The following is a 14561-nucleotide window of genomic DNA, read 5'->3' on the forward strand; positions in this document are numbered from 1 at the left end:
AAAAAAAAAAAAAAAAGAATGATGTCTCAGAACCTTATGGAGGAGGTAAAGGTTACCTGGGATATAGTCCCCTTCTGATAGCTGATGCTAGCTAGTTCTGTCTCATCTGGCTACTTTTCCTTAGCTTTTTCTTGTACCATCCATCCTCTTTCTGTTACTATGGTTAGAAATGTGGGCCTTCCTGGATGACAGGATTCTATTGCTTTGGGCAGAGAAAGTTGGACAACCCTGAAAGACTGCAGGACCATATCTAATATAACATATATGGGATGGCTGGACCCCAACACAAGACTGGAGATTGACAGTAATAAGCAAGTTATTTCCTGTATGCTGTGACACAGGAATACTCACCTGTAATTTCTTCCAAATTTTCAATGGAATCCACAGGCCTGTCCATTTAACAAAGCTCAACTTCAGTTTAAGATGTAAGGTCAAAACACCTACTTGGTTCAAGTCAAAAGTATTAGGCTGGACAATGAATTAACCAACTAGCAAAACCTTCAAATGGGTAAGACAATGTTACCACAATGTACCTGCATGTACAAGGCTCTAGGTTCAATTCAAAGCATTGCAAACCAAAGCCAAACACCACCCCAAAAGGAAAGGGATAATTTGTTTGGATTTTCTTAATTTGATATATCAACATTTAATTATACTACTTAATATTGTCCAAAATTATTAATATACAGTTTCCAGTCAACAAATTTCTATTTTGGCCATTTTCTGCATATGGACTAAGTTATATGCATTTTTAAACTAATTAGTATTCATTTGTGAGTTACTCCAATTGATTAAGCATTTTAATTTAGGACATATTTTAATATTCTCCATACAATGTCAAAATAGCAACTAAGGAATCAAGTGAGTGAATTTTTAATTTCTGTTTATGTACTATAATATATAATAATGTGTTTAATGACTTCCTGCTTAAAAATTCAAGTTAGCAAATCTAGAACAAGATGCAATATGCCAATAATTAAATAATTAAAGAGACAAGCCTCCATAATACAGATATCTATTTTATTAAAAAAGTTACAAACAGGTGGACTGCAGGGTCATCTTACAAAATGACAAGAATGAAATCTATTGGAAAAAATTTACTTTTACAAATCTTCATAGGTAATTGTTCAATGTTTGTACTTGTTATTTGAGATTTTACTGTTCACTGATAAAGTTACAGTACATTAGATCCATGATAATAGGTTACATGATTTTATTTGCAGAGCCCTACTGCAGTGATTTGAACAACTCCTAAACAGATGCCATAATAAAGACAAGACATATATTGCATTTAATATTCATTTCTTATCCTAGTAAGCAACATGCAATCTATTGAGGAAGCTAAAATAACTTTTGGTCCCTTTTCTTAAAATGTGCTGGAGAAACCACCTTTCAAATCACTTTCCCCTGATTCCTGTGATCCTAAGTGAAGCCTAGTGAAATCTGCTGCTGAGGTCCATGACAATGAACACTGTGATAGAGAGAGGTGACAGAAGGCGAAGAAGGGAGCACAGAAGGGTAGCCATAGGAAAGAAACACTATATAAAACTCAATCTGCAGAAATTGAAGCCATCATGAATTATTTGATTCCTTTAGAATTTCACAGAGCTAATAATGATGAGCCACAACCACTTAAGCTACTCTGAAATGAGCATTTGGTTTTAAAGTGCAAACTCAAATTAAGTATTAATTTCACGCAGTTTGTAAATAAGGAACAAATGTTTCAGTTGCCTCTCACCATCAAACGCCAAATGTAAGAACATGAGCTCGCTTTGAGGGAGTCTGATCAGGAATCAAATGCAACACGATTTAAAAAAAGGAAATCAAAGTTTAATCATTTTCTACTCATTAATTAATGGCCATGCTGACCAATAAGTCACGTGAATGTAGATATCACTTTATTTGAACACCACACACAATACAAATTTAAACTTGCCACACCCTTCCACAAACCATCACTGCATATAATAGAGCTTTCCTTGACAAAGTTATTGAGCTATCATTATAGATCAAAAACATAGTTTTGGTTTTGTTTTATTTAGAAGCATGTTCAAATGACTAAAGCTGGGCTCCTAAAATCGAGAACTTTGGTGCAGTAGGTGAGCTGCAGTTACTAACGTCTGCAAATTAAAAGCACACAAATAAAACCAAATAAAAACCTCAAAACAAAATACTGTCAAACGTTCACAACCGAAAAATAATTGCTAGAAAAAGCACTCATTATCATGATGTTAAAACTGAACCAAAAGATTACTCACGGTAAGTATTTTTCTGTTTCTATACCTGCGTTACTGGTAAAATGTTCAAGTATTCAGACAAAATGTGCTGATTAGGTAAACAACATGGAAGGCAATGGCTATTAGAAAGCACATTTGCAAAAATAAAATACAGCCAGCCAGAGACTTGGCGCTATTTTCCCTCCTGTTACACAGATTTCTGTCTCTACTACGAACATGCTTCTTGAAAAATAACTAAAAAGCAGTTGTGATAGTGCAAGAAAACATTAACAAATATTGCTTTAAACTATTATTCAGAAAGACAAATATTAAGAACTAGAAATTGTACATGGTTTTATCTGAATTCAATTTTACATGTGCAGAAGTCTACCAGATGTCAATGCCAAGCCTGACGGGCAAAGCTGAGCTATCTCTGTTTAGGTATACAACTAATTTACCATGGACACAATATCCCTTTTCAAAGGCATTGCTAAGTAGGTCATAACTAAGTTTAGAAATTCACAGAAAGAAAAATGTTACTGCTGCAATTTAATGCTGTAAATGAGATTAACACATGTGAAGGCCCAATGGAATCAAATATGTAACTCTTCAACTTCAAGTCGATGCTGGACAGTTAATCTCCTCTGTCACCTGTAGCTTTTACAACTTGTTAAGTACAAAAACTGCACTTGAAGAAAAGGGATATTCCATCGATACAGGTAAAATGTGATCTCTAGTTTCTTTTTACAACACTGCCACACGTAAACAAAGTCTCAAAGTATTAACCAACCATTTAAAGGAGAAAGATTTTACAAATAGGATGAAGCATTGGTACGAGGTAATATACAGAAGTAACCATTTGTTTAAGGCTCAATTTTTTCTCCATTATATCTTTCTTTTAAAAGGCATTGAGTAGGTAATACTGAGTTTGAGTAATAAATACAAGTTGAGAAACTGATTAACGAAATCAACTAACATATTAAAATTAACCCTTTCATATTAGCCATCAAGAAGAACTTAAAAAGCTATAAAAGGACGGATTGATAAACAACAGATTTTAAATGTATGGTAAACGTGCTAAGCATTACTGTTAAGGTCCGTGGATGTTGAGGGCCAAAGACCTTCTGCACTTCATTAGATGTATGGCAACATGCTGTGATAGAGACAGGTTTACCAAGGCTCAGTTCTGCAACCCAGGTTGTAAAGTTCTCCAAAGCAGCATCTGTGCAAATTTCCTCTGAGTTTTTATCTGCAAGTAAGACGAAAGGCATTTCATGAAGACACAGAAATATACAAGAGAACATTAAGAAATAACCCTTACAGCAATAAACCCAAAGCTTTGCATGCATATACATAGACATATGTGTGTGTGTGTGTGTGTGTGTGTGTATACATGTATGCATGTATGCATGGATGGATGGATGGATAGATAGATGATAGATGGATTGATGGATGGATATAGATACATAGATGATGGATATATGGATGGACAGATGGATGGACAGGCAGACAGACAGATAATGGATAGATGCATGCATACTGCAGGTCACTAGCGTGTGTTCATGGGATCTCGGTGGAATTTTGCTGTGTTCTCTCCATCAGTTTAAGTAGCAAAGAAATTTCCTGCTCACGTCCAGAAAAGGCACCAAGAAGCAGAAGTGTAGTAAGGCTGAACTGTGTCTCTGTTACTACTTGTGTTATAATACTATGACACTTCCCATTTACACATATGTGATATTAAAAACATTCATACAGATTGAAATGGTATTACAATACAGAAGTTGGGGCAAATGGTGCTTCACTTTGAACTGGATCTGTTCCTACTATAACTGGAAATGGTAGTCGTCTTCAATGCTCAAAATTATGAGTTACCTTGTTAGTATACTACATTTTCCAGAGTTTAGTTCTGTGGGAATGCAGAATTATTCAGTGTAGACACTGTACATGCCTTATGCTAATTTGCTCGTTTTTATGGGCACCCTAGCAATCACAAGAACTTCTCCTGTTTCCTCAGTTTCTATCCTTACAGCTGACAGATTTCTGCCTTCCATCTAATAATAGGGGAGAAAAATGTATCATTCAGACAAACATTATGGCCTTCAGCTGTGCTGAGTCACAAACCGGCTTCTAGAGGAATGAAATTATGTTTGTTGTTTAATGTAGAAGATAAAAAAATGTTATCATATAGCCAGAAACAAAAGAAAAGCAACTATGAAAGAGTGCCAAATGAAGCCAGTATAAGATCTCAACAAGCTCTAGCAATGTCTATAAACACGTCATTTTAATTTCATTTGACAGCTACACTTGTATTAGTGTTCAAAGAGCCTGAGAGAATGTGTTCTCATTAGCTGCAGCATAACCATGATTACTTTGAAAGAACTTCACACTCATCATTATTGAAATCCTGCCACCTAAACATATTACAAAAATCTTCCTCTTTAAAAGCTATCATAAAAACTTTTGTCTAGTTAAAACTAAGTCTTAAATGTGGAAAGCTAAGTATTAGATTAGAACATGGATTAAGTTTGAACAAGTCCAGGTTCCTTATCATTAAAATAGCAAGAATAAATGCTTCCCTCACTGAGTTGCCATCTCTATTATATAAGACAGTGTGTGAAAGTACTTCATAAATGAGTATATAATGTCAGGAATTGCTTTCATTTCCTTTCTTATTGATTTTTAGACCACTAGGATCATATCATCAATTCTTTAATATCCACACTTAAGGACACTCCATACATAGGAACTTTTCAAGCTTAGAATTTATAGACCTTTTAAAGCAAAACAGTATTTCGTTACTTATATCTATAATACTAGAATTTTCACTAATTCATATTAGACTTCCCTTAGACTTCCCCCAATTAATTTTAAACAGCATGCTATAAGTTCTAACTAGAAATTTCCAAAATAAATATACAAGAGCTTCAATTTTTCAGATTATAACATCCTGTTGCATTTATAAAATGTGATGGCTTATGGTTACATTAAAGTGATAAAATACTTACATACTACAAACCAGATTACTAATCACAGTCTATATTAAATAAAAATCACATATCCATCACTTTCTATCGCAAACCCCTGAGTACCATTTTCTCTATCCACATGCCAGAAGATGCAACTCCAATAAATTGAGTCACATTCAACAATATTAACATTGAGCATACCTTTAAACAAAACAATAAGGCTCACTTTTTAAGACAGCAATAAATTATAATTCTCTGCAGCAATGAATCCTGAAGCAGCTTCTTTCATTAAGCGGAAAGGACAGTGTCTCATATTAGTAATATTCAAGATGGAGCGTATGCATGTCTGTGCTCTACAGTGACAGCAAAATGTTCAGTTTATTAACACCTCGTTCATGTACAAGAAAACCACTCCAGAATCTTTAAAGGTGGCCAGTCAGCTGAGCACATTTTCCTTCTCAGGCCATCACACTGAGACATGCTTGCTGCAAAGCTGGGACCTGCTGCTTTCCTGCCACACATCATAAGGTAATGCTTACACTACCAGGCAGCCAACAAAGCTGAATTCTGGCAGCTTCTACTCACATGTGCACAAAAGTGTTTGGTTTTTAATATTTTTCTAATAAAATTATGAGAGTAAAAATTAGAAACAAACAATAGTTAAAACTTTCTCTCAGTAAATGAGAAAGGGTCTCCCAAGGAGAGCAAGCTGGTACACCAAAGGACCAAACACAGACCTGAAAGAACAAAGATCATTGTTGATGTCAGCCTGCAGAAAATGGGGGCTTCTTGACTCAGGACAAAACACAGCAGTTCATGAAGCAGCAGAATGCCTGAGAGCTTCACAAAGAACTGTGAGGGCCTTAGCAGTTTGTGAATGTCTTTGTAGCTTTAATAGCTTTTATAATTTTAAACACAATGGTATTTACTACCATAATTTTTTATCTTTTTAGCAAATATAGATATGTAACCAGTTACTTTTTTTTTCTAGTTTCAGACATGAAATTCTGGAGATTTAAGCAAGGAACATGCCAAAAAGATGAAAGTGCCCTTCTATTTTTCCTTGACATTTTCATATTTGAGCTAAGTATTAGTGCTATTGAAGCGCTGTTATGTGAAGAGGGAGGGTATTTTGGGGGTGGTGCTGTTACCTATATTGCTTCATTTCTCTACCCTAATTTGTATGAAGCTTATTAAAGGCACTGGAATAGGTTGACTAAATCATTAAAAGTACTCATTTTCTCCCATTAAACACAGACAGCAAAGGTGACTCCTGGTCAGAGATGCCTTGAATGGAGGTAGAAGCATTCTAGAAGGGAAGCAGATATGCTCAATGTATAGGATGAACCCAGAGTCAAAGGGAAGGACTTAGATTTCTCTTATGGCCTAGAGCTAAAAGTATCAAATGTTTAACATGATGAATTCAATTCTAACATCTCAAATACTGTCACCATGTCCAATGACATGGTAATAGTGTGTGGCCAACAATGAGATTCTAAATGCTAATTTTGAATCAGACCAAGTAAAATACTGTTCCCTACAACTGTAAGTAGTACATTCTGAAACTGATAGTCCCAATACTGTGGCTAATCCAAGGCATTTGTGCATATGGTTTTGATTGGATACGTTTTCCAACAACTGACAGAACTTCAACTTTTCTTAGTTACATTATCTTCTGACTCGTCCAACTCCACTGAGAAGCAATCCCATGAGGAGAACTGTTCCAGTAGTAAGGCTAGAACGCTTCCTCAGTGGCAGCTCTCCAACTCTATGATGCAATTTTTGTTAATTCTATTGATGGTTCATTCTAAGCCAGAAAGGTAATGCAGTAAAACTGATCAGCCCACATACATTTCATTCTACAATAAAAGCCTAAGCTTGAGGTTGGAGTAAGCAATTAAAGAGGGAAAAGATATACGGAGGGAGTCTTTCTACTGAGACACGTCCACACCCAGTGCAGGTCTAATTAGTGGCCCCATCTACTCTGAAGTGTCAAACTGACAATCTTGTAGGGGTCAGAGAAGGGCCGGTGAGAAAGAATCAAGGGTGGTAGGAAAGGCAAGCAGCTCTGTCCATTACTTGCACTCCAAGTCTGCTCTAGACTCTGCTCCAAAGCATGCTTCTCCCCAGTTCAGACCCTCCTCTCCTCTTTGGCACCCAAGGATACATAGGGGACTATCTCTCCACTTAAAGTGCATACTCAATAAGGCAGGAGGAAAGACAGATGCACACAAAGGCACTGCACTTTCTGCAACTGACATCCACCCCAGGCTTCTACTCACTCAGTAATGTTTAACTTGGATATAAAAATGCCAGCATTTTATGGTACATAATGTGATATAATCTTGAGGATTTTCATTGCACATTTGCTGAACTATCTTATTTAGTGGGAGAAAAAAACAGGAAAAAAAGATTAAGAAACTGTTCTCTGTCCACATTTGTATTAAAAAAAAAAAAAGCCTTGAAAATTCTAATCCATACTACTTCATCTAAGAAACAGTAGGTCTAGCTAGAATAAAATCCCATTCATAGATGTCTTAGCCTTCCAGGAGCCTTTGTTACCATCCCAGGCATTCTGCTGCCACATGAAATGACATGCTAGTCTTGAATCAAGAATCTCTCCTTTTTCTTCAGGCTGACATATGTAATGAACTGGGGCTGACATAAATAATGATCTTTGTTCTTTCATTTTGCTTCCTGGTGTTTGGTACTCTTATGAACGATTTACTCTACTTGAGAGAACCTGTTCCATCCATAACATGCTGAGGAAGACATAAGAAAATTTTACAGACCTTCAGGCCATAGCAAAGGACACCACTCTCTCTTTTGTAAATTTTTTTCCTTTGTAACATTCATTAATACTGGCCTGACACATAGGACTGCCTCAAGCATCATTTTGAAAAACTCCATTTGTGAAAAGGTTAGGCCCAATCATCACATAAGGGATAGCTTTAATGCATATGTTCCTTCTTTTGGGGAAATGGATAGAATATTTAATGGTTTTATTATAACTTATTGTTTAGAAACAAAACAAAAACAAAAACAACCCCCCTACCTTCACTGCCCCTGCACCATACCCATGTTTCAAGGCCTGACTCAAATGCTACCCACTATCCCCAAGCTACTTAAACTCACTGGTTCTTAACCAGGGCTCACTCCACCCCCATGCCCATGGGGATTTCTGTCAATTTCTAGACGTAATAGATTGTCAAAAGTGTAGGATCATAACATAATTTCATATCTACTGGGCAGCTACCACGTATGTTGCTCAACATTTGATGGTCCTAAATGGCCCTCAACAACAAAAGGCCAGAGTACTAAGAATTTCTGCTTTTTCCTTCCTCTAAATCCCCATGCTGCTCTGATTTTTTTCTTTTATAGTAGGTTATTAAGAAAACAGCCATCCTTCTCAATAACATTACACTCAAACAGTACACTGTCGATTGAAGTAACAGACACCAGATGTAGGAGCTACCGACTTAGGGACTAAGGCAAGGGGTAGAACACAGAGCTAGATTTTTATGAAACTATGGCTGCCTAGTCACAGTTCTACAAAGCACTTGCAAGAAGCTACTTCTGGTCACTAAGGAAACCAGGATGGTGGCTGGCTCTGAAGAATCTGCCACACTTCTTAATTTATAATAAAATGACTGCCAATGGGAGGGTAAAAGGGGAAGAAACAATCCCAAGCCAGGCCCTGAAGCAGGTGTTGGGCAACAGATTGGTGACCCAAATTAAAGAGTGTTAGGAAATAAATGTGAGGAATTATCAGGAGCCATTCTCAGAACCCTACTAAATGTCCCCCTCAGTAAAACCCAGCCAATGCTCAGCAGCAACCACAGTCTTTCTGTCTTAAGTACTATTATTTCTAACTTCATACAAAGTCCTTCTCTAAGAAGCCAGCCAAACCCTTCTCAAGTCACCTTTGCTGGTCGAAGTTTGATCGTCAGTTTAGATCTAGAACTGAGAGCCTTCAGGGCTCCATGACTCACAGAGACTCACAATCCATCACATAGTTGTCCAGGTGACAGTGAGGAAGGACAAGCACAAACTCCACTAGCCTCAGGTTACAGACCCGCATACTTATCACTTCTATGTGATTTGGGGTTAGAAAAAAAACCCTGTATATAGTACACACTGTTCTAAAACATCCTTCAGAAACCTGGCTGATGAAGTGTTTTATTTCAGGTGCTATACCTTCAGCCTGATGCTAAGCTTACAAGAACAACAACAAAAATATCAAGCAGAAGACTACACATTCTACAAAGTCATCTAATAAACTATGTAATTACTGGCATTAATAACATCTAAGTTTAGTATGTTAATCAATAAGAAGCATGAACAGAGTTGTCTTGATATATTTAATCCATCCCATGTATACATATAGCCCTGTAAGTAATGGAAAAACTGAGATAATGAGAGTATACAAGGAGAAACAAACTCAAGACATTATTTATAATGAAAACTATTTAAAGATAGCTGTAGAAAGGATCCAGTTCCCAGTGGGTAAAATCTGACCCTCTATGTGTGTGAGACAGGGTTAGTTTTGCTTTTACCCTCCTTTCCTATATTAATGACAGGAAGAAACATTTTATGGGACTTGGTTAGTTTGTATAAGGATGATAAAACTCAAAGTACATATATCTATGTCATCTGCTCAATTATCAGTATGAGAGAAGCAGAACTTAATGGTAAAGATACTATCAGCACACAGAACTTGTTCAAACCTGAAGTTGGTTTACGATTTAAAAGACAGGTTATGGAATCAAGAATGTAGGACTCAACTGTCATTTACATATCACATAAGCCTGTTCCCACCTCAAAAACTACACTGCATGGGTAACAGTATCAGCAATATATAAGCCAAACAACAGTCCCAACATTGCTTTATAAAACAACAGCTGTAGATAGACATAATAAATGAGTTGTCATCAATGTTCTCGGATGGTAAAGGATGATGAGCAAAAACATTTTGAATAAAGCATTGTTGTCATCCTTCATTTTCAAAGATGACACCACCTGACAAGAGTCCTTGTCTAAAAAGATAAATTAGGGACCCTCAGTCCTTTCTCTAGGCAGCACGAATAAAGCCAGACCCTTGGTTAGGAATCATGTCTATGATCTGAAATGCCTGTTGCCATTTGCAACTGGAGGTCAGCCCTGGCTCAGAAGGGTCAGTTTCATTCTGATACTGTCTTGCTAGTCTGGCATTTACTGTGGTTTTCTTAATATTCCACAGTATTGGTTGTTTATATTACTATTTAAGTGTTATTATCAGATTACAATCCAGCTGAAAAGATCAAGATATGCATACAATCATATAGCTCAAAATTTTACATAACCTTAGGTTCTGAGCCCCAGTGTAGGGGAATTCCAGGGCCAAGAAGTGGGAGAGGGTGGGGTGGCAGGCATGGGGAGGGGGGAGGCAACAGGGGTTTGTTCTTGTTGGTTTTGTTTGGTTGGTTGGTTGTTTTTTGGAGGGGAAACTGGGAAAGGAGAAATTTACATGTAAATAAAGAAAATATCTAATAAAAAAAAAAGAAAAAAAAAACATCCTGTCATGTAATGTAAGGTGTGAAGGCTCGCTGCTGTTCTTAATTCCATTATTTATGAAGCGGAGTAGAAATGGTCTGTGTGCTCAGGATGGTGTCTGCAGACACATCACAGAGGATTTAAGCAGATTTTTACTCCATCAGCTATTCAGAAGGAAGTGAAGGTACTTCGTTATTACCAGAGGTCACTTAAGTTCCACGAGTGCAAGGTACAGATGAACTTGATTAAATAATCATTCTTTTAAATCAAGTACTTGAGTGATTAGAAAATTGGTGGTTTCAATTATAGTGGCCTTCTTGCCCAGAATATAAAAATACTAAACCGTACCAGAAATCATTCATCATCTTTGTGCAAGTATTTTCAACTGCTGTCCTGTGCATCTTGGACACTAAGAGTGCTAAGCAGGGAAAGAAGTGCTATGGATTGAATCAGCCCTCCAAATGTTATCAAGTAAGGCTCAGAAGACAAACGAGAAACTCACTCCTTTAAAATGTAAGTCTCATCAATGGCAATACACACAATTTCTTACCTTTGTTCCGCTTATGTGCATATTAAAAACTTTTCTGCATTGAATTGAGATGTGTTTATGCTGAGGAGAAATGTTATTTTAAAAATACAGAAATTTAAGGTAGTATCAAATGGATGAGTGTATTATCATCAGCCAGCTTTTTAATTTTAAACTTGATTAAAACCAAAAGAGCCCTTGGTCTATACAAATGCACCACTAACCTGCTCGGTATGGCCATGTTTGAGGTTTTCTTTCTTACTGGACAACACAAGTTGTACAACACTGATCTTGCTTCTCGGGCAGGGATGAATAGTTCATTTGCCTGACGATCTCAGCAAAAAGTTCATCCACCATTGATTTACTCTTTGCTGATGTTTCCATGAAAGGACAGCCCCATTCTTGAGCCAGAGCTCTGCCTTCGGAAGACATAACCTCTCTTTCGGGTTCCAGATCCACTTTGTTTCCTACTAGGATTAGTGGAACTTTCTCGTATCTCTTCACTCTTACAATCTGATCTCTCATTGGCTTGATGTCCTAGTCAAGCAATCACAAAGGGAAAGAACAAAATTAGACTTTTGCATCACCATAGCTAATGCCTTTCAAAATCAGAAAAATCACTCTTTGGTGATTCTATAAAGCTAAAGTCACATCCCGAAATAAAGACAACAATAGCATTTCCCCTGGTGACGGAAGAACTACATGCTTTGCACTGGCACTAGCTGTGCCTTTTGCATCAGGAATATAAAACTTAAGTTGTGCACTAACCTCTAACCCCATCCCCACCTTCAGTCTACTTTGATTAAAGAATCACGTTCCCAAAGATGAATAATCCATTCGAACATACACATGTTTGGCCAGCTCTCTAAACCTGCCTAGTTGTCATCATTCCTTGTAACACCTGTTATCCCAGCATAGGACTCCAGCATGTATGTAACTCCTAGTCATTTAGCAAGAGGCCTTAAGGGAGAGTGTTTTCAAGACAAGGGGAGAGGGAGGGAGAGACAGAGAGAGAGACAGAGACAAAGAGACAGACAGACACCACTCAATGCTTAGAAACCCAGTTTTAAGATTCATAGACATAAATATTTCATTTTCCACTGGTTATTAAGCCTTGTAATAGCAAACAACTGTGGTAACAGTGAACTGAGCCCAAGAAGGCCAGTGCACCTGGAGTCTGGGTGAGAAGTCATACACATCTTCTTCCGTGTTTGCTTCCCTTCTGACTTGTTCACACATATATTGCATGGGAGTAACTGCAGTGTATTACTAAAGATCACACACAGCATTAGCTATTTTTCAGTAACACCAATTTCTGGAGAGAATGGTTTTGATATAAGAATATTATAGTGTTAAGCCAGCATTGCCTATTTTTTTTGTGTGTGTGTTCTATAACTTAAAAGAGTGGCCTTAAATATAAATATGCATTTCACTAATTACATTAAACAAAATATTCACACACAGGTCAAATATACCAATTCAATCTTGTTTGAATTATTAAGCTGCTTATCTGGGTCTCCTTATGGAACAACAAGTTTAACTAAGAATACCAACTTTTGCCTTAAAGGAATCTGAGTCTGCTAAAACAATGCCACAGTTCCATATTATAACACAAGAGGAGACAGGGGAAAGTTTATGAAACACCTTTAAAACGACCAGGAGAGTTTGCTGATAGAGAAACAAATCTTTCAAGGATCCCTTAGAAAGGAAGTCCTGTCAAACACACCTTTAGCACTTTCTGGGGGAGGTGCTTTTATGGTACTTTGGTTTGGAATGTGATTCTTCTGAAAATGTTCTTTAGAGTCATTTGCCCAGAATTTATACTCTTTACAAAGAAGTTCTCAAAGTTGTTGTATAAGATTATCAAAAAAATTTATACATAGCACTTTAACTTCAACTCCCAAAGAATCTGAAACTAGCACATTACTCTGGCTAAGGCACTTAAGATTTCTTAAGTAAGCAACATTAAGTGCATACCTTTAAATGCAGAAAAAAAATAGCCGTTTCCTAAATCAATGGAGGTCAATATAACGGGTCAATAGAAGGTCATTTATTTTCAAGGAATAAATAGTAACAATTAGCGCATCTCTTAAAATAACATTAACTTCAGTCTGTTTCCCAGTGAGGGATGGAGGGATTTTTCTGAAGCAACTGGACCAGATCCAGGTTGGCTACCCCACTGGGCTAAGAAATCTGCCTGCGCCCAACATTCCCAGTCCCACATATTTTCTGTAAGTATAGGCTACGATGGCAGAAACGGATACGGGTCGACAGGAGAAAAGGAGAGTCATCCTTGCTCTGTTGGTTATGAATCCTAGCTAGTTGTCTTTTAGAGCAGTAACTTCCCTTTCAGCTGCATTCCCCCAGAAAAAATGCCAAGAAAGCAGGACTAGCATGTATTTTGCACCACTGAGATTTAGGATTCAAATTGAGGAACTTAGGAGCTTGGAGTGAGGGGAGCAAGGAAAAGCAGGCACACAGATTCTAGCTATGTGTAAGCGATAATGGACTTCAAACATTTTCTTCCACCGTGCTCCTCACTTGAGTTTATCTACGGAAGGTTCGGTTGAACACGTTAATCAATACTTGTTGAAGTGAATAAGCAACTTCAGGTTGTACCGTAGGGCTAAAAATACTCAGGCTGACCTATTTCGTTTTCACTTTTCTTTTCCTTAAAAATAACTTTAAAATATTTGTCGATGTCTGTTACTTTAGCACTCTCGACAGAAACAATCCAGTGCTTTCCCATACCATGCCAAACTTTCAAAAGCCAAACACACTCATTAACGCACAGCTCAAGCAAACCCCGAAGTACGCGTAGGATTACCACACCCCCTTGAAAGAAATTACAAGACTTGGTTTGATTACCTGAAAAGACTGTTGATTAACCAAACTATACACCAGGATGAAACCTTGGCCGTTTTTGATGTACAGATCTCTCATGGAGGCGAACTGCTCGGTTCCTGCGGTGTCCAGAATTTCCAGGACTGACGGGGAAGAGTCCACTTCGATCTCTTTGCGGTAGAAATCTTCAATGGTGGGGTCATATTTCTCAATGAAAGTCCCGGTGACAAACTGCACAGTGAGGGCAGATTTGCCAACCCCTCCGCTCCCTAACACCACTACCTTGTATTCCCTCATGAGTCTCACCTTCACCAACTCCTACCCAAGGGGGGGAAAAAAAAATAACACCCCGCTAGCTGCGCTGCGGCAAGGCCAGGCGGAAGGTGGGCGGAAATGTGCGAACTGGGGAGGAGAGTGCGGAGAGGCGGAGGGCCCAACCGGGGACGAGGAGGAAGTTACAGGAGGGGGAGGGGAAAA

General features: G+C 37.7%; 1 protein-coding gene across 1 annotated transcript; it reads right to left on the reverse strand.

Moving 5' to 3' along the window:
- Positions 1 to 999: 999 nt before the first annotated feature.
- Positions 1000 to 14555, reverse strand: Rap2c (RAP2C, member of RAS oncogene family). Its single transcript, XM_031358310.1, has 3 exons — positions 14109 to 14555; positions 11465 to 11777; positions 1000 to 3465 (listed from the first exon to the last, which is right to left on the reverse strand). The coding sequence occupies exons 1-2, from the start codon at positions 14379 to 14381 to the stop codon at positions 11499 to 11501; spliced, it is 552 nt and encodes a 183-aa protein (XP_031214170.1). The 5' UTR covers positions 14382 to 14555; the 3' UTR covers positions 1000 to 3465; positions 11465 to 11498.
- Between the last annotated feature and the right edge of the window lie 6 nt (positions 14556 to 14561).

The sequence above is a fragment of the Mastomys coucha genome, chromosome X (genome assembly GCF_008632895.1).
Source record: "Mastomys coucha isolate ucsf_1 chromosome X, UCSF_Mcou_1, whole genome shotgun sequence".
Taxonomy (NCBI): Eukaryota; Metazoa; Chordata; class Mammalia; order Rodentia; family Muridae; genus Mastomys; species Mastomys coucha.

Excerpts from the sequence above, each read along its gene's own strand:
- Rap2c (XM_031358310.1), bottom strand. The coding sequence starts at position 14,381 with ATGAGGGAATACAAGGTAGTGGTGTTAGGGAGCGGAGGGGTTGGCAAA. Across the intron at positions 11,778-14,108 it reads TTAATCAACAGTCTTTTCAG|GACATCAAGCCAATGAGAGA; the intron begins GTAATCAAACCA and ends TTGCTTGACTAG.